General features: G+C 61.2%; 1 protein-coding gene across 6 annotated transcripts in view; it reads right to left on the reverse strand.

Moving 5' to 3' along the window:
• The window catches only part of STK32C (serine/threonine kinase 32C), a 103870-nt gene that overhangs the window by 37579 nt on the left and 45480 nt on the right, over positions 1-20811 (reverse strand). For 5 of the 6 annotated variants that reach the window (XM_015148476.3, XM_028827031.2, XM_077947889.1 and 2 more), the window contains exon 2: positions 1682-1737. The exons of the other annotated variant lie outside the window; for it this stretch is intronic. In XM_015148476.3, the coding sequence (XP_015003962.2) occupies positions 1682-1737 (56 nt within the window). The remainder of the gene's footprint in view (positions 1-1681; positions 1738-20811) is intronic. 6 annotated transcript variants of the gene reach the window in all.

Consider the following 20811-nt stretch of genomic DNA (forward strand, 5'->3'; position numbering starts at 1 on the left):
GGGAGCCAGAAGGAACCCTCCAGGTGCACGATTACCCTGCATCTGAGCACAGCACCCAGTGACTCCCTCCTGTTCCCCACACTCCACAGTTGCCCATTTCTGGGCCAGCTGGCTTTCCCGAGCCTCTTAAGAACTGGTCCGAGGAGCAGAACCCTGGGGGGGTCTGCAGACAGTGGCAGGGCTAAGGCTGCCCACCTGTGCTCATGAGAAGGAGGGGACCATCCCCAGGCAGGGGTATAGGGCCAGCAGAGGTGGGGGCAACGGGGGCAATGGGGAGACGCCAGGGCCCCCAGGAAACAGCACCTGCACCCACCAGCCTCGCTCCCCAGGGCAGGTCTTTGCTCCTCAGACGCCCTTGGCCTGGCCCTCTCCAGATGTGCTGGCCAGGCCCAGGCTTCCCAGCCTCCCTCCTTGAACCTGATCTCTGGATGCCTGGTGACTCCCAGGGTCCCCCTAAGCCACCTCTCCTGAACCCCGTCGCAGCTGCCGTCCTCCGCTGCCAGAGGGGAGCAGTCCCCCCCAAACTCCATCCTGCCTGCCCCTTGTGCACCGGCTGTAGGCCTGGGGAATAGAACTGAGGCTCAGCTGGGAGGACAGGAGGGTCTGACGCAGTCCCAACAGCCCTGAGTGTCTCTGACGGACTCCGCCAGCTTCAGCACCTCACCTCGACGCTCAACCGGCCTCACCGGCAACAAAACGGTGCAGGTCCACGGGCGCCTCCCCACACGCAGGGACTCAAAAGCACTCTCTCCTCGGTGCACGGGAGCTTTCTCAACGCACTGCGCAAAGGGCCTCATTCGCTCTGACTTTTCATCACCCCAGGCTGCAAGTAACCTAGCAGAGCCATGGCTTGCGATACAATGAAATGGAGGTAATTAATCACATTCAAATACCCTACGCATTATACTCCGGTAGCCCGGCAATCGCTTTAAAAAGGGCTTATGGGGCTTAAATAGACAGTGTCCAGGCAGCTGTACAGCCAGGAGCGGGAGGGAGGCAGAGCCCATCTGCTAAGCCTCCCGGGACAGCTGAAAAGAACTGTCCATTCAGAAGTGATTCATCCACAACAGAGCCGCGCGCAGAAGCCGGAGGGCTAATTTCAACCTTTCCCGAGTGCTTGTTAAGCCTCTTTGAGTTATAATTGCCCCTGATCTCTAGATATTACAAGGCGGCAATCAGGAAGTTAGGTCTGGCCAAGAGAAAACAAAAGGAGCGTAAAGGAACGGTCTCCGTCCAGGCCAGCCAGCAGGCCCACGTGGAGAACAGCAGCCGGGCATTCTGGACGCGGCTGGAGACAGGGATGGGGAAGAGGACAGGGCCCAGCTGAGGATGCACGCTCAGCACCCACCCTCCATCCTGTCCCCTGCAGGCCCTGAGGAGCAGCCGCAGGCACAGCCCGGCCTCTGGGCTCCGGTTCAGCCAAAGCTGCGATTTTGTCCCCGTGGCTCGTGGACGCTGCGGTGTTGGTGACACTATGGGGCCCAGTCTGACGGCGGCACAGCCCGCTGCCTCCATGGGAGGTGTGCCCACGCCCTCCCTAAAGGACCTGGAGCCTCTGCCCGGGTGAGGCTGCTTCTCCTGAGGAGGATGGGGGTAGGTGGACTCAGGGAACAGCACGTCCGACTCCATGGTTCTGCCCCCTCAGCCCTCAGCCCAATCCCCACGCCAGGCCCTGCCTTACCTTGCCAAAGCTGCCCTTCCCGATGGCCCGAAGGATCTGGAAGTGGTCAAAGTTCACTGCAGAATAAAACAGAGGGACACCTGGTGAGGTGGCAGGAAGGCCCCACGTGGCACAAACCCCCACCCCAGAGCAGCTCCTCCACCTCAACACCCCCCACCCCGATGCTGCCAGGGCCCCTCACCCTAGAAGAGGGTCGCCGTGGGGCGGGCTGAACTCTCGCTCCTATGCGAGGCAGGAGGGGCTGAGCCCCAGTCAGTGAAGACATGGGCCTGGGGTCACGCACGTCCTATTCCCAGGACTGTTACAGGATTAGGCAGGCGCCCACCACAGCAGGGACACGGCAAGAACGAGCCACACATGCCTGAGTCCGACTCCACTGGGCTGCCGTCCCGGGCACCGGCCACCCCCACTGAAAGCTGCTCCATCCCGTGAACACCCCCAAACAGGCAGGCCCGGGGTTTTTGGTGAAGCCATGCACGCGTGGGCAGCTGTTCCTGGTTCCCCTCCACCCTGCTCCACGTCTCCAGAGGACAGGGGCGTCGGCCCTGCTGACACTCACTGGGCAAGCCTGGGGGAGTTTGCAAATGGCCCCAAGATGAACGAGAGGAGGCTGAGGGCTGCAGCTGTGTCCACCGTGACCTGAGTGGCCTGGGAGTGCGTGCGCCCAGCACGAGGGCCATTCCGCAGGCCTACGCAAAGCTGCAGAAGGCACCGTTTCCCACACCTGCAAGCCCTTCCGGGAGAAGGACGGCCCCCCAATTGTCACTCATGAGACCTGCCCATGTACCCTGCCCAGGGAGCCTCTATCCACACCAAGGAAAGGGATTCTGATGGGCTTTCCAGACCGCCTCCACTTGCCTTTCAAACCCAGGACATTCTCCATACACATAAGACGGGGGGTCCCACAATGTCACCCACTGGCCTCCAGGATGAGCCCCTCCAGATGACTCCCAGGCCAGCAGCTGCCTCCACCTGTGTCCCCAGGCCTACGTCCCCAATTCTGGACCCCCAAGCCTGTGTCCCCAGGTCTGTACCCCCAGTGTGCTGCACCCATGAAGGGCCTGCACATGGCTCTCACTGCAAGGCCCTGTGTCCTGGAGCCAGGTTTAGGACACCCACTGGTTCACAACATTTCACTTTTTTACCCACTTTTACCCCAGCCTCATGTTCACTTATTCTGTGGGGAATTTGACATCTGGAACCCACCCCCACAACACACAAACATGGTTATTTTAAAGGCAGGGAAGACACAGCCAAGGCCAGAGGCAGACCCAGGGAGACACTGGGGTGGGTACTGACCACTCCTAGGAGGCACGGCCTGGAGTCTCATCTCATCTCCACTGCTCCCTGGGGGTACCCTGTGCCGTTGGTGGGGCAAGTGCTTTAGGCACTCGGTGTGTGGAGGAGGAGACAGAACGGTTTCTAGAAGAAAGGTTTCTTCACATTTTCCTCTGAACTGGAAAATGCCCACTCCCTTCCCAGGGTGCTCCAGGATAGCACCAGGGTTCAGCATAGACACAGCAGACAAAGTGTCCATCCTCACGGACCCTGGGGACAGAGTCACACACCCAGAGGTCTTTCAGCCTGAGCTACAGGCACCATGACAAAGACCCATGGAGGCTTCAGGGCTTGGAGCACAGGGCAGAGCCGGCATGAAGGTGCAGGGTCGTATCCTGGGGAGAGGACGCCTGTGCTGGGCCCTCCAGACAAGTGGGCATCAGCGGGGGGCAGGGAGAGGGTGCCCAGGTGAGGGGCCAGCCTGGGCACAGGCAGGAAAAGGACTGCAGTGTATGGACAGATCCACAAGCTGGTCAGTGGGTGAAGTGGGAGGGCGGTCAGCAGAGCACCTAGGGGTGAGAAAGGGGCTGTGACCTGTGGCCTTGGTCTCCTCTGCACAAGACGGCAGTGGGGCTTGACTCTGCAGAGGTGGGGAGAGCCTTAGAAAGGCGCTCCTCACCTCCCCTCTGCAAGTGCCTAGAAGGGCACTGACTGGCACAGGGGGTCAGAACCAGGTTGACGGAGGGGGTGGGGCTTCAAGGGGTGAGAGAAGAGGCTGCCAGGCATCAGAGCTGGGCACTGGGCAGAGAGGCGGCAGAGGACAGACCGTGCTGCACAGACGAGACCTGTGGCCGACACCCACAAGCTGGCACAACCCCCAAGATCCCCAGCTCCAGGCGGCAGCCACCCCATCCTGCATCCCAGCCTCCTCCCTCAGGAAAACCTACGCACACCCAAACAGAGATTATGTCATCAAGGCAGAGGCTGCTCTGGCACCAGCAAAGCCACTCCGAGGCAGCCCGGGCCACAGCCCCACAGGCAGGGAGCAGCTGCCGCCATGTGGCGTCACCCGATATCACCAGATGTTAAAGGGAAGTGGCTGCGAACTGGCACGTGTGATGGACGGGGCTGAACTGGAGGAGGGAAGGGAACAAGAGGGCAGCTGGGCCATGGCAGGGGAGACAGAGACAACGATGCCATCCAGCAGCCAACCCCAACGGGATGGACTTCAGAGTCTGCGGGGCCTGCCCTCTGCAGTGGGGACGGGACGGGGTGTCAGGGCAAGGCCCAGGGCTGAGCTGGCTGCCTACAGCTTGGGGAGATGAACTCTGCTGGGCAGCTCTGGGTCCAAGGACCCTCTGTCCACCTAGGCTCCACCCAGGCCCAGGCTGCCGCTGCCTAGAGACCCCTGTACTCCTTCTTGGAGCACCCGGTAGAGGCAGAAGAGCCCCAGCGGGCACAGAAGCCCATGGTTGGCACAGCGTTGGCCATTCTCAACAGAGCTGAGGACGAGGTTGGTGGTCCATGCCCACGCGCATACCTAGGACAGCCAAATGGCACCTGCTGTGCCAGGCCCCTGACCCTGGCACTTGGCACATGGGTACCTGGAATCCAGTCCTATACTGCCCTGGGAAACAAAGCCAGCATCTTCCTGTGCATGGGCGCGTGCTCTGATGGCCTCCCCCAGGACCCCAAGCAGCCTGCACAGCGTGGAGCCCTAAGCCTCCGGCCCCCCAAGCTGTGAACCAGCAAGAGAGCCCAGCCACCATCACCTCCACCTTAGAGAATAAGCACAAGTTCCTGAGGTTAGTCCCTCCTGGAGAGGAAAGGGATGGGAAGCAAAATGTATTAAATAACAAGCCAGAAGCATAAGGGAGTCACGGCAACTGTGTCACCTGTGCCTGCACACCTGCGAAGCCAGTACCTCCCGAGGGTGTGAGGAGGAGGCAGCTCCGGCAGGGGCTCCCGGCCAGGAGGCAGCAGCAGGTGAGTGTGTGCCGGGGCGGGGCTGTGGGGTCAGGGTGTGCAGGGGGTGGGGCTGTAAAGTCAGGGGTGTGCTGGGGGCAGGGCTGTGGGGGGTCAGGGCGTGCAGTGGGTGGGGCTGTAAAGTCGGGTGTGCTGGGGCGGGGCTGTGGGGGGTCAGGGCGTGTCAGGGGCAGGGCTGTGAGGTGGGGGGACTTGCCAGGGCAGGGCCATGGGGTTGGGGGAGTGTCAGGGGTGGGGCTGAGGGTGGGGCCATGGGGTTAGGGACATGCGGCCCCCACTTTGCAGTGCCTGTGATTTGAACACATCTGTCCCCGCTTCCTGAGACTGACCAGGAGGGCGGCCACAGGGACACCAAGTCCCAGACAGTGGCACCCGAGACAGCCGTGCAGATGCTGCTCAGGGAAGGTGCAGGTGGGACAGGAATCCCGGATGTGGCTCCAGGACACCATGTGAGCAGCAGAGTGGAACCCTGTGGGCAGGGCTCACCGCACCAGCACCCATGAGAAGCCCCCAGCCAAGTGGTCTCTGCCAGCCATGTCCACAGGGATCCCTACTCAGGGACCCACCGTCCCAGATCCTGCCAGGTGAGTCACAGGCACCGGCAGGAGGCTGACCGGCATCGTAGCTATCCTCCGGATGACCGTGGCTCCACCCTGATGCCCAGCTCCTGTTGCCCCCGGGTCAGACACACCTGGCCTTGCCACTGTGCACAGCGGCCCTCATGCCCTCCCGACCCCAGCCCCGAAGGCTCCAAACCAGTGGAACTGGAGACCCAGTGGCTGTTTCAGGTCCCTGCCCGCTGCACCTGCCATTAGCAACCCATGAGGGTCTCTGCACTGCCCCGGGCTGGGCCAGGACCTCCTATGACCACCAGCTCTGCCCCACGCAAGCCTAGGCTCAGCCCCATTCCCGGCTCCCAAAGAAGAGGTCAGCTCTCATTCCAGCACTCAGCAGAGGAGGTAAGGAGAAGGAAGTCCACTGGCAGGAATCTGTCAAAACAGCTCCCTGTGTGCTCTGAAGAGAACAGTATGTAATCAGCCTGGTGTCCCAAGAGTGGCCCTGCAACCACCACGGTCACCAGGAACCAGCGTCTACAGAGTCTATCAAAGTCCTCTCATGAGAGTTCCCGGAGCTCCCTGCACACTGGCTCTGTATCGGGGAGGGAAGGGACTGAGGCCGAAAAGCCCGGGGTGGCACTGGCAGAAGCGGCAGTACCCCGAGGGCAGGTGTGTGTGAGGCGCCTGGGACAGGTCACTGCAGTGAGGAGCCCCGGGCAAGCGTTCCTGAACCTTCCAGGTGTCCACCCGGCCTTCCATCAGCAGCATAGAAGTCGGAGACAGTTCTAGGCAAAGGTCAATGTCTGGTTCCAAGCTGGGCAAGCGGCCAGTGCTGCACTCGGAGCCCCCAAAACCAATCCCTGCCTCATGGTGGGCTCCATGCAGGCCACCCCCAAGCCCACCTCCTTGGGTCCTCGGTTTCCTCATCTGCCAGTGGGAGGGTACAGTGAGGGTCTGCATAGCAGAGGCCTGGGTGGGGCCTACGGAGCAGTAGGTGAGCCAGGGACATCCCAGCAGGACCCCACCATCTCTGGGGTCACCCCCAAGGAGCCCTGAGCCCCAGGTCCCACACACCTGCCTCCTACCTGCCACAGGACCAAGCCTGGGGGGCCCGGGAGCCACCACGTGGTCACCCAACAGCAGGGCTGACCCCCGCTCCTGAGCCCCCATGCCATGCATCTGCCCCCAGACCCCACCCAGTTTCCCCTAGTCCCTAGTCCCAAGTCCCCTCTCACGGGGGCCCATGGAGGGGGCGGAGGCCAGGCCCCTGCGATGGGAGGAGAGGGAGCAGAGGAGCAGGGCTGTGTGGGGGTGCCGTGGGCAGCCCTGGTAACCAAGGGAGCCAGGCAGGCCCCCAGAAGGAGTGAGTGTGCAGAGGGTTGGGGTGGTCACTTGATCTGGGCCTCAGAGGGGAGTGGGCATGGCCCCTTCCTTATACACAGAGCCTGTTGTGAACCACCGAGGAGCCCTGTGGCCCTGGGAAAGGGGGGCAAAGGAGCCCCAGCACCATCTCTTTACCCCACCGCTCCCCACACTCAGCCCCTGAGGACTTGGGTGAGCACCCCAAGAGGGTGGTAGGTGCCCACCTCAGATCGACCCTGGCTTCTGGGGGTTGAGCCCTGAATGCAAATCCTTCCCTACCCACCATATGCAGGTCAACGCCCTGCACATTCTGGGGCCTCCGACTCATGCCCCCCGCTCACAGCCCCATCTCATCCTGCTGGGCCACTCAGGGCTGGACCTTGGCACTGTCTGACCAGAAGGCTCTGGTCTAGGACCCGCTGGGGACATGGGGGCCTGCTAACCAGCCCCCATGTCACCAAGGTCAGAGGTCACCGCGTGAACCACTGGCCAAGCCCATTCCAGACCTGGGAATGAGGAAGATGCCCTCCCAGAGTGAACTCTTCAGAGTGGGGGAAACAGACACTCAACGAGCCAACAGGGTGGCACCAGGTGCCAGGGAGGGAGCTAAAGCAGGAAAGGGGGAGGGGACCACCGTCCTGCAAGGCCATTGGGAGACATTTCTGAAGGGGACGTTTGGGCAAATCAGCCTGGTGTCCCAAGAGTGGCCCTGCAACCACCACGGTCACCAGGAACCAGCGTCTACAGAGTCCATCAAAGTCCTCTCATGGGAGTTCCCGGAGCTCCCTGCACTTCCAGGCAAAGAAGTGTGGGCACGGGTCGTGATTATGGGGGCCAAGACTGGTCTGTCACGTTCCTCAGCGTGATTTACGCCGTTGATACTGTCAGCGCATTCTCTACCCGTGCTGCCCACCTCTCAAATTAGGATGCAGGTAAGAGGAGGAAGCAACGCGGCTCCCCACAGTCCCATCTCGCAGCCAGCGGGTTCCTTCCCAGGAACCAGGACTGCCTGAAGGAAGCACCTCTGTACTTGCCTGCGCACGACGGCGTGGGGCAGAGCAGCTCGGAGCTCCAGGCCCACCAGCACCCACCCTCATTGTGCAACTTGACCAAAGGGCCACAGACACAATCTTCCCAGAACAGCAAATGCATTAGAATCGAGGGTTTTAAAAACATTCATTCTTCACGGAAGGCTTTTATTTTTTGGCGTTGTCAACTGAGAGCAGTCCTATAAGAATCGAGCACGGGGACGCCTCCTCCCAGTTCACTCTGGATTCTGCGTCCACACGGGTGGGTTGAGAAACCAACACCAGCCTCCCACACCTCTCACGGTGTCCGGCAGCGTCTCCAGGTCCTCCCCAAGGGCTGCTGGCTGGGGTCTCGGTCCCTGAACCAGGTGCCACAATCAGGGATAGGTTGTCTCGAGACTCATCAGCACTAAGCCCGGCACCCAGACAGCATGGATGTTCGTCCTCCCTAGCGCAGCATTTGACTGTTCTCAAGAGTCTCGCCGCCATCCCCAGGCTTACTAGGAGCAACAAAACCACCAGAGGAAAGGTAAGGAGCTTTTCCAGAAAGCAGCTCTCCAACGGCAGTTGTTTCTGGTTTCCCGGTTGCCAGCACAGGTGGCCCATCCACATGTCTGCCGGGAAGGTCCTGCCAGGCCTGGGAACTGGGCGAGAGGGAGCTGGAGGGAGCAGAGGGAGCTGGGGAGAGCCGAGGGAGCCGCCCCTCTACAGCACATCTAAGGCCAAACACCGGCTCAAAGTAGGAGACAGCCAAGACGTCGCCTCTGGCACAGCCACCACCGAGTCCAAGGTAACAGCGTTAGGTGACATTTCAACATTTTCCCCAAGAATAAAACAATGATCTGCCCTCCTGTGGGCCTGGCTAGAACCTTCATCCTGCCCTGCAGGGACCCGCCTCTGCGTCTAGCACTCGGCCGAGCAGCTGGCCCACGTGGGTGTGGAAGGAGCACTTCAAATAACAAACCATCTGGGGAAAGCCCGAAGCCCCAGCAGGGTTTCAGGTTAAAACCCAGTCTTTTCATAAGCCAGGGCTTGTATCAAAACTGGTAAGAAAATGCTCCCAGTGAGGGCCCAGGAGAGTAAACAGAGGCTGCTGCAGGGCACCGGGAGCCAGCGCTATGTCACCCCGGCACAATGTGTGCACCCCTGACGAAAGCTGCCCCAAGAGCTGGAGAATCAGCTCTGCTCCCGACACCCCAGGTCCCCTCCTGATGTCTTTGGAGGCCCAGGAAGTGGGTGCTGGACAGTTTCAGAGCTGCCACGTGGTAGGTGAGCTGCCCACAGCTGCAGGCATGTCCCAGGCCTGGGACACTTTCCTTCACAGCTCACCCCACCCGCTCGTCCAGGAGAGGCCCCCACCTCAGAGTGTCCTCAGGCAGAACCAGCCCCTTCACCCATGGGAGGACTGCACACCAGAAGTGGACATTACTAGGAGAGCTGTCACAAAGATCAAATGTCACACGTGGTTGAAATGCACGCAGAAGTTGATTAAATGCCATCTCGTCTCCTATGACCCGGGAAGGGCTTGTGATGAGGAGAATCGTCCCACAGGACTCCGAGACGCTGGCCCTGCAGAGCTTGTGTGGCCTCTGGGGATGTCTGGCCCACACGGGGCTCCTGCCTTAGGAAACACCGGGCTGGGTGGAAGAGTCGGAACCGGCCCGACAGCTCCTCCTGGCAATGGGTGCGCCCCCACCCTCCGCCCCTGGGGCACCCTGGCCCGCTGGGTGAACAGGAGCCACAGGAGTCACCAGACATCACCTCACAGACCCCTCACCCTCTCGCCACGGCCTGTGGGGACAAAGACTCACCAGGCTGACAGGCAGGATGACACAGATGGCGACAAGACAGGTGGGGCTAGAGCCAGGCATCGGAGCCGCCGGGCAGGGGTGGGAGGCTCCCGAGTTACGGCAGGGAACACGGAGCGGAAGCGTCCAGCCGCAGCGCCCGGGAAAGGAGCACAGGGCCCTGGAGGAAGCCAGTCCCTCAATCTTCGCTGGGCCCCACGCAGTTTCCTGCACCACTGAGGATGTCTTGAAACACCAGGGCAGGAAGGTCAGAGGTCAGGAGAGGGGATGTGGGCGTGGGTGCTGGCCTCTGACCCTGGACTCCTCAGTCGAGAGGGGGCCTGGAGCCTCGAGGTCATGCCTGGGTGCCAGTGCCATGGCCCAGCATTATGTGCGCTGCCCACGCGTCTCAGAGGGCCCACCTGGCCACCTTCCCCTTCTCCACTGTCCCCTCACCCAGGAGCAGACAGGCAGACCCCCGTGACCAGCAGCCGGCAGCCTCTGCATACCCTGGAGCCCTGGTGTCCAGCTCGGATTCGCCCAGGTGGCCTGGCAGCTTCCCAGCATCCCCGGGCAGTTCCAGGACAGGGCTCTGTCCCCAGCTGGCACCACTGCCCTTCCAGCCTCGGGGAGCCAACTGGGGTCTTACTCTGGGAACATACCCTGTGCCCCAGGCTCTGTCTTGGCAGCAATGCCCTCACCCTTTTCTGTGAAAGACACATCCAGGATGTGGCAGCAGCCCAGAGCTGAGGCCTGTGGGGCCCCGGGCTCTGAAACAATCGTGGCTTCTCCTGCCCAGGTACATACCCAGAGCCGGGGGTCCTGGTGCCCGCACCCCCGGCAGGACCCTGTTGAGGGCAGCATTCTTGCCATCTCCCTCCCCCACCTTAATTACAGTGAAAGCTTCCACCCATGAAACACGTTCAGGGGTAACTTCCCCGGCCAGTTCTGTGGATTCTGGTCCTGTTTGGTCTGAAATTGTCTGGAACCATGTTCTGGGGTTTAATATCGACATCCTCAGACAACACGGGGAACTGCCATCAATTAGTGATTAAGGCAACCGCCTGAGCAACAAAGCATCTCGGGGCAGCGGAGGCTCAGGCCCTCCAGGGCCTGAGGGGTGGTGCCTGAGACCGCAGAGAGTCACCCACAGCAGCAGGGACCACTCCCCCCACCGCTAGAGTGGTGGGCAGTGGCGCCTCCCCCGGGCCGCCCAGAGGGGTCCTGCTGTCCAAGGCCTGGCCCCACCCACTCCTGCCTCTCACTGCACAGGGCCCCGCATTCCAGGACCACCCACAGGGGCACACCTGGAGGACACCGAGGCCGCCTGGCCCTGCAGCAGCTGAGAAGCCTGCTCCTGGGGCTGCCCGTCCAGAGGTACAGACACTCAGGCCGCGCCCCGGACCCCGCCCAGAGGTACAGGCACTCAGGCCGCGCCCCGGACCCCGCCCAGAGGTACAGGCACTCAGGCCGCGCCCCGGACCCCGCCCAGAGGTACAGGCACTCAGGCCGCGCCCCGGACCCCGCCCAGAGGTACAGGCACTCAGGCCGCGCCCCGGACCCCGCCCAGAGGTACAGGCACTCAGGCCGCGCCCCGGACACCGTCCAGAGGTACAGACACTCAGGCTGCGCCCCGGACCCCAGAGCAGAAACGGAGCTGGCCCTGACTCGGGGTGGGGCTTGGGGTACCTCCTGGGTCCTGAACCCTGAGGCAGGTGTGCCCAGCCAGGTAGGGAGGATGCTGGCCGCAGCAGCAGCAGCACTGGATAAGGGGGAGCAAGCCCAGGCACCTGCCCCAGCCTGTCCTCTCCCCAAACACAGATCCACAAGTTCTCAGGCCCCGGTGGGGTCAGCGGTACACACTGGACCTGCTCTGGCAAGGCCTTGGCACCTGCACCCCAGTGGAAAGGGTGCCCTGGCCTGTGTCGCCAATGCTGCCTGGGCCGGCTCCATCTCCCCCAAGCTTGGACCTCAGCCGGCTCCTGGAACAGGGTGCTCAGGACAGAGCAGGTACCCGGCCAGCAGGGAGGTACCCACGCCCCCGGCCTCAGTGAATCGTCTTCCAGGAGCTGTCCCATAACGAACAATCATGTGATTTCCAAGTTGGGAGGGGCGGCACCTGAGGAGCGTTTCCAGCTTAGGTCCCCCACCCTTCCTCAAGAGGCCTAGAGGCCCATCCAGAGTCCAGAGGGGGAGGGGGTCCTGCTGTCCCGGGCTCAGCCTGTGGGGGCCAGGGCTGCAAACAGCAGAGGGATGAAGGCAGGAGCAGCCCAGTAGGGCTGGCTCTGGTCTCTGCAGCCTGGGGCAGGGCCAGGCCACTGGGGCCCGAGGCTTACAGGGGCCTGACAGGGGCCTAAAGGTGCAGACGGGAAGCTGGAGCCCAGCCCGAAAAGGGAAGGGTGCTCCCTTCCCTGATGCCACCACCCCAAAACCACTGCAGTCACTGCCACTGGAGACATCCACTGTAGGGACCAAGGCCACCTCCACCCTGCTCAGGCCTCCCCAATCTCCAGGCCTCTGGGAGGTCTCTCCACTTGGAACCATTCCAACCCCATCCTTCAAGCTCCCCTCCCTCCACAGCACTGCAGGGACCCCCAGCAGATGGGAGCCCCACAGGCTCGCGGTTGATGCAGGGCACAGCCAGGGACCCACACGGGCGAACATCACGCAAGGGTGTGGAGTGCAGGAAGGGGAAGGGCAGCGCACACAGGACCCCCGCTCCGTCTGCGTCAGTGACACCCACCCTCCCGGGGCACTCCTGCTCCCGCAGCTGGGGATCGAAGCCAACCAGCCCAGCAAGGAGCCCTGGCCTGGGAGCAGATGGATGGGCAGGGCCGTGTGTCCTGGGGTGCAGCTGCATCAAGGGCCACACTCAGGACTTGCTGTGGGGCCAGCTGGGGGCTGCCCATGAGGCTGGGTCCTCAGTGGGAGGAGGCCTGTGGCTACGGGAAATCCCCTGAAAGACCCCAGAGGTCAGTGTGTTCAGAGGCCAGCATGAGATGGGGAGGTGTGTGGCTAGGCCAAGGCTGGAAAAAGCCCTGTCCACCCATCCACCCTTCCATCCTCCCATCTGCAGCCCCTGGGGTCCTGCGCAGCCCTCCCACATCCATGCCACTGTCTCCCACACAGTGAGACGGCACAGCCCTCCCACACCCATGCCACTGTCTCCCACACAGGGAGACAGCACAGCCCTCCCACACCCATGCCACTGTCTCCCACACAGGGAGACGGCACAGCCCTCCCACATCCATGCCACTGTCTCCCACACAGGGAGACGGCACAGCCCTCCCACACCCATGCCACTGTCTCCCACACAGGGAGACGGCACAGCCCTCCCACACCCATGCCACTGTCTCCCACAGAGGGAGACGGAGGGGCTCCTAGGAAGAGGTGGCTCCTGGCAGCCACAGGCCCCTAGGCCAGCGGGCTGTGGTCGTTCGAGGTGCCCGAGAGCTTCCAGGGGGTGGGGCGGAGTTGGAGGAGGAGTGACTCAGAGCAGGGAGGGGGCGTCACGCCCCCTGCAGCCAAAGTGACGGGCGGGTGGAGCCGCGAAGGAGGGGGTGGCAGGATGCCGCCTGTTCTGGCACGGAAAGCCACATCACCCCTGCCCACCCCATCTGGTGCCCGCCTGCCGGCCCCCTGCTGCTGGCCCCCTGCCCTGCCCTCTCTCTGCTTCTGTCCCCAGGGACGCCCACTGTGAGCCAATGATGGCAAGCCAAGGCCTGACACCCCCACAATCCTCCCACCTCCCACCATCCACCAGGCCCCTCTGCAGACACTAGGAGGGGGCTCCAGAACCAAATACCCCCCAGGAGGCCCACCAGCTGCCCTGGGCTGGGGTCTCCTCTGCACCTGGAGGTGGAGTCCAGGGCTCTCGAGCCTCCACTGTGCAGCCTGCCTGAGGCCCAAAGGAGGCCACGGCCCAGCAGGCCCCTGAAAGCCACAGCCCCTGGCATGGGCTGCAAAGACCAGCGAGGCTCCCCTCAGTGCACGGACGCCACTGGCCCCGGAAAATCAGTCAGGACGAAGGGCTCCACGTCCCAAGTACCCTCACTGCCCCGTCCTTGTCACCCCAACACACACATGTGTGATGAATGCCAGCTGAGTGGCCCCCAGGACCACCCCGGGAGCAACACCAAGTGTCCCAGCCCCAGGACATCGGCCTGACTTGACCTAGAGAGGGGGGCGGCTGCCTCTCCTGGATCTGCAGTGGACGGGCAAGAGGGCCCGGTGGCCAAGGCTGGGCTGGTGTCTGCCGGGCACAGCGGGAACTGAGCTCCTGTCTGATTTTCACACACATTAGTACTTGGTAGAGTGGAAAGCACCTTTCCTTAAACCGTCAACAGCAGTTCCGCACAGTCTCCTTTTCCTAAAATGCAAAGCACAGCCCTGGCCGCCCCCTCCCCAACCACCACCCCACGGGGCCCTTCCAGGGCTCTTTGCGAAGAACAGGCGGAGCCCGTGTCATCCTCAGGACGGGTCCAACGTGCTGTCCTGGGTGGCTGGGCTAGTGCACAGGCCTTCCTCTGGAATTCCTCCCAGCCCACCCAGTAGGAACAGGGCAGCGGGCTCACGGCTGGTCCTCCGGGCACCTGACACCCTGGGTACCGACTGCTGTCCACGCTGACGCTGTGAGGACTGGCAGGCCCTGGAAAGGAGCTGCTTCTGGACTCACACGTATTCCCAGTGCCTCTCCTGAGCGGGCCCAGGCCAGCCGGTCGCACACCTCAGGGCTGGACGAGGACCCCAAACACCACAGTGCTGAGGAGGGGCTGGAAGGGCCTCGAGGGCATGGCCTCTTCCACAACATGAAGGTCCCCGCCCATGCGCAGACAGGGGTTAAGGATGACCAGTTCATCAGGAAAGAATTTTATCCTAGAAATGCTAATGGCAAATGGTAGGAAAATATCTCCAACTAAAAGAATTCACTCGACAACACATGAACAGGGCTATAGCTTGGGAGGCCGCTGCACCAGGCACTGTGGGCACAGCTGGGGCATGGACAGGGCTATGGCTTGGGAGGCCCTGCACCAGGTACTGGGGCATGAACAGGACCATAGCCAACTGTTCTCAACCGCGTGGGTACCTTCCCCATCCCAGCCTCCAAGCCCTGGGGCAGGTGGGAAAATGGGCCCTGCAGGACCCTCCCTCCTTCTATCCAGGGTAAGAGGTAACCCCCTGATATGGTTTGGCTCTGTGTCCCCACCCAAAGCTCATGCTGAATTGTCACGCCCAGTGTTGGAGGAGGGTCCTGGCGGGAGGTGACTGAATCATGGGGGCCAAGTTCCCCCTCGCTGCTCTCGTGATTGTGAGTTCTCATGAGATCTGGGCGTTTAAAAGTGTAGGTCACTTCCCCTTCACTGTCTCCTTCCTGCTCCGGCCATGAGGACGTGCTGGCCTCCCCTTGGCCTTCCGCCGTGACTGTAAGTTTCCTGAGGCCTCCCAGCCAGGCTGCCTGTAGAGCCCGCAGAAGTGAGTCCATTAAACCTCTTTTCTTCATAAATTATTGCCCAGTCTCAGGTAGTTCTAGCAATGTGAGAACGGACTAATAACCACCATCTCAGGAAACCACGCCCGGCATTCCGGAGCAGCCCCTGCAGTTTCCCTGTGACACTCACTACAGACTCTCTGGGATGTGGACCCTCGCAGGGCAGGTCGCCTGAATGAAGGAGCTGTGTGTTTTCAACCGGCCTGAATAGGCCCATCAGGCTTCGCGGGGCAGGGGTTGCCAGCTTCCTGTTATGGGTGAGTCTCCTACATGGGCTCCAGACCAAGGGCCGAGCACGCACATCATGGAGGCCCCGTGCACACACGCCACAAATACGCACTGCGTAAAGTTTGGTTCAGGAAAAAAGAATCCAAGCTAAACCCTGGTGATGTTAAGAGAGGGTCACCTGGCTCAGGGACCGTGGAGTCAAAGCCGTCCCCAGAAATAACTGCTCAGGATGAGGAGACGTTGACACATCCTCCCAGCCATGCTGTCGGGGACAGCAATGGCCTCCGTGTCCACCTGACCCCTGGCCCTGTTCAGCCACTGGGGGATGCACCAAAGCCCACCCTCAGCTCTGGCCCAGGATCCTCGCAGGTGTCCGGCTTGCAGACAAGGACGTGGCACCACTGAGAGCCAACCGCATGGGAGGGGCAGGAGGTCAAGCTGGAGCCAGCACGAAATCCGCCCCCAGGGCCCCTCTGCCTCCACCGGCTCCCGTGTGCCAGGGAACGGGCTCCACCCAAACCCCAACGCCCCCCACACCCTCCCGTGTGCCAGGGAACGGGCTCCACCCCAATACCCAACGCCCCCCACACCCCTCCCGTGTGCCAGGGAACGGGCTCCACCCCAATACCCAACGCCCCCCACACCCCTCCCGTGTGCCAGGGAACGGGCTCCACCCCAACCCCCAATACCCCCCCCACACCCTCCCGTGTGCCAGGGAACGGGCTCCACCCCAACCCCAATGCCCCCCACACCCTCCTGTGTGCCAGGGAACAGGCTCCACCCCAACCCCCAATACCCCCCCACACCCTCCCGTGTGCCAGGGAACGGGCTCCACCCCAATACCCAACGCCCCCCACACCCCTCCCGTGTGCCAGGGAACGGGCTCCACCCCAACCCCCAATACCCCCCCCCCACACCCTCCCGTGTGCCAGGGAACGGGCTCCACCCCAACCCCAATGCCCCCCACACCCTCCTGTGTGCCAGGGAACGGGCTCCACCCCAACCCCCAATACCCCCCCACACCCTCCCGTGTGCCAGGGAACAGGCTCCACTCCAAACCCCAACGCCCCCCACACCCTCCCGTGTGCCAGGGAACGGGCTCCACCCAACCCCAACGCCCCCCACACTCTCCCATGTGCCAGGGAACGGGCTCCACCCAAAACCCCAACACCCAACGCCCCCCACACCCTCCCGTGTGCCAGGGAACGGGCTTCACCCAAACCCCAACGCCCCCCACACCCTCCCGTGTGCCAGGGAACGGGCTCCACCCCAAACCCCAACGCCCCCCATACCCTCCCGTGTGCCAGGGAACGGGCTCCACCCCAACCCCAATGCCCCCCACACCCTCCCGTGTGCCAGGGAACGGGCTCCACCCCAACCCCCAATACCCCCCCACACCCTCCCGTGTGCCAGGGAACAGGCTCCACTCCAAACCCCAACACCCCCCACACCCTTGGACACACAGGCCGCCATCTCGGGATGCTGGGTGCTGCTGTCGGGTCCTGGGTGTTTCAGGGGGCTGCTTCCCAGACCCTCACCTTTGGATCATGTCATTCAAGGGGACCGTTCTGCTTCCTCGGCCCACCTGCAGCAGGAGCCAGCAGACACCCATGAGGAACAACCCACTGCTCTGCACCCAGCGCCCCGTGGCCGAGGCTGGGCCCCATGCAGTGCTCACGGGGGCCACCAGTGGCTGGGCGGGCACTGCTTCACCACGTGCACGTCACCATCTGGAGGGCAGGGAGGGGGCGAGACGGGGCCCAGTTAAAGCCTGCGCCCAGCACCACAGTGGCGCCTGGGGGCCCCTGGATGTGCCAAGGCCCACAGGAGCACAGGGGACAGGCCGTGAGGTCAGAGCTGCCAGACCCTCCCTCCCAGAATCCCGTCAGGACGTTAATTCGGGGCCCCAGGAGGCCCATGGCCCACAGAGCTCTGCCTCCCCTCAGTCCAGCCCCTGGGGCTGCGGGAAGTTGACAGACTGGTGTCCCCACCTCCCGCAGGCCTCAGAGTCTACGAGCTTAGGCCTTGGAGACGACCCCTGCTTCCCACGGGGAGGCCGCGGGGACTACGAGCTTAGGACTTGGAGACGACCCCTGCTTCCCACGGGGAGGCTGAGGGGACTATGAGCTTAGGACTTGGAGACGACCCCTGCTTCCCCATAGGGAGGCCGCCGGGACTACGAGCTTAGGCCTTGGAGACGACCCCTGCTTCCCCATAGGGAGGCCGCGGGGACTACGAGCTTAGGACTTGGAGACGACCCCTGCTTCCCCATAGGGAGGCCGCCGGGACTACGAGCTTAGGCCTTGGAGACGACCCCTGCTTCCCCATAGGGAGGCCACCGGGACTACGAGCTTAGGACTTGGAGACGACCGCTGCTTCCCCATAGGGAGGCCGCCGGGACTACGAGCTTAGGCCTTGGAGACGACCCCTGCTTCCCCATAGGGAGGCCGCCGGGACTACGAGCTTAGGCCTTGGAGACGACCCCTGCTTCCCCATAGGGAGGCCGCCGGGACTACGAGCTTAGGCCTTGGAGACGACCCCTGCTTCCCCATAGGGAGGCCGCCGGGACTACGAGCTTAGGCCTTGGAGACGACCCCTGCTTCCCCATAGGGAGGCCGCCGGGACTACGAGCTTAGGCCTTGGAGACGACCCCTGCTTCCCCATAGGGAGGCCGCCGGGACTACGAGCTTAGGACTTGGAGACGACCCCTGCTTCCCCATAGGGAGGCCGCCGGGACTACGAGCTTAGGCCTTGGAGACGACCCCTGCTTCCCCATAGGGAGGCCGCCGGGACTACGAGCTTAGGACTTGGAGACGACCCCTGCTTCCCCGTGGGGAGGCCACAGGGTTGCCAGGTGTCTGGAGAATCTCCCTGGGAAGGAATGAGGCACCTGGAACTGACAAATGACCTCAGTAAAGTTTCAGGAAACAGAACCAACATAACAATCCGCAGAGTCACGCACCCCTAGGCCGGCTTCCGGATGGGTGGGTCTGGAACGTGGACATCTCTGCACGGCCAGCTCCATCAGGACACACAGACAGGACAGGAAGGAGCGGGTCTTCAGAGGGAGCTGCCCAGGCTCCTCAACCCTGTGCGTCCACACCAGGTCTTCCAGTGGAAGGACAGCCAGCCCCCGATCCAGTGCCACACCCTCAATTACCAGTGGGCAGAGGCACAGGGAGAAAGCAGCCCTGGCTCCGCACACTGAGGCAGCTCAGGATCCTCGTGTGGACACGGACAACAGGAGCCACCAGACGCTGCAGGCCTGCTCTGAGCTCCTGCAAGCAAGTCCCGGAAGACCCCGCGAGCACGGCAGCCTCTTCATGAAGCGCAAACACAAGTAGGATGGAGCAAGTATCACTCGGGCAGGGATCTACACGTCATCAAAGTTTTCAACACCCTGAAAGGAACTACAGTCACAAAATCCCGGCTGCCGGGGAGAGCACAAAGCAGGGGCTTATGGCAGTGTCCGAACTCTGTGGCGACACGGTCCGTGGGAGCAGACAAGAAATCAAACACACGTGGGAAAGTCACTAACAAGTCTGCCTCCCTCGAGGAGATACGGTGGCCCCCATGCAGGGCCAGGTTCACAGGGGCACAGACCCCGACCACGGGCAGACGGCCTGCAGAAGCCAGCGGAGTGACCTTGGTACCACAGTGGGGGCTCCTCATGAGAGGTGGGCCACAGGGAACACGACCCACGAGGCAGCCACAAGGTGAAGGCAACTCCAGCACCATCGGTGCACAAGCAGGTAAACCTGATACGGCACAGCCACCCCGGGGAATGTGCATCAGCCACTCCGAGGCACAGGGCAGAGGCCCCGGCCAGCACAGTCGGGCAGGAGAAAGAAACCAAGGAATCCAAACAAGAAAAGAGGAGGCCAAATCACCTCTCCTCGCTGACGACAGGATTCTATGCCTAGAAAACCCCAAGGACTCCTCCAGAGGGCTCCTGGAACAGACAAACGACCTCAGTAAAGTTTCAGGATACAGAATCAACATACAACAACCCACAGCATTTTTATACACCAGTAACCTTCAAGCTGAGAACCAAACCAAGAAGACAATCCCATTTACAATAGCCAAAAAATAAAATAAAATACCCAGGAATACACCTAACCACAGAGATGAAACGAGTTCTACAAGGGGAGCTACAAAACACTGCGGGAAAAATCAGGGGCCGGGCACAGTGGCTCACGCCTGTAATCCCAGCACTTTGGGAGGCCAAGGCAGGTGGATCACCTGAGGTCAGGAGTTTGAGACCAGCCTGGACAACATGGTAAAACCCTGTCTCTATTAAAATACAGAAAATTAGCCAGGCGTGGTGCACACCTGTAATCCCAGCTACGCAGGAGGCTGAGGCAGGAGAATGCTTGAATCCTGCAGGCAGAGGTTGCAGTGAGCCACGATTGCACCATTGCACTCCAGCCTGGGCAGCGGAGAGACAGTCTGTCTCAAAAAAATAAAATAAAAAAGAAGTCAGAGATGACACAAACAAGTGGAAACGCATCCCATGCTAACAGACTGGCAGAATCAATACTGTTAAAATAGCCATACTGCCCAAAGTAATCTACTGATTCGATGCTCTTCCCATCAAACTACAAAGTCATTTTTCACAGAAATAGGACAAACTATCCTAAAATTCACATGCAACCAAAAACGAGCTCAAACAGCCAACGCAATCCTAAGGAAAAAGAACAAAGCCAGGGGCATCACATTACTGGACTTCAAACTATATTACAGGGCCACAGTAACCCAAACAGCATGGCATTGGTACAAAAACAGACACACAGATCAATGGAACAGAATGGAGAACCCAAAATTAAGGCTGCACACCTACAACCATCTGATCTTTGAAAAAGCTGACAAAATCAAGCAATCAGGAAAGGACTCCCCATTCAATAAACGGTGCTGGGAGAGTTGAGGAGCCACAGGCAGAAGAATGAAGCTGGACTTCTACCTTTCACCATATACAAAAATTAACTCAAGGTAGATTAAAGACTTAAATGTAAGACCTCAAACTATAAAAGTTCTAGAAGAAAAGCTAGGAAACACCCTTTTTGACATCAGCCTTGGAAATAATTTATGACTAAGTCCTCAAAAGCAATCAACACAAAAACGAAATGTGACAAGGGGAACCTAATTAAGCTAAAGAGCTTCTGCATGGCAAGAGAAACCACCAACACAGTAAACTGAAAACCTAGACAGGGAGAAAACATTCACAAACTACGCATCCGACAAAGTTCTAATACTCAGAATCTATAAGGAACTTAAACAACTGAACAAGGCAACAAACAAATAAACCTATTAAAAAAAATGGGTAAGATACAGCTGGGCGCGGTGGCTCACACCTGTAATGCCAGCACTTTGGGAGGCTGAGGTGTGTGGATCACAAGGTCAGGAGTTCAAGACCAGC

The sequence above is a fragment of the Macaca mulatta genome, chromosome 9 (assembly GCF_049350105.2).
Source record: "Macaca mulatta isolate MMU2019108-1 chromosome 9, T2T-MMU8v2.0, whole genome shotgun sequence".
Classification (NCBI taxonomy): domain Eukaryota; kingdom Metazoa; phylum Chordata; class Mammalia; order Primates; family Cercopithecidae; genus Macaca; species Macaca mulatta.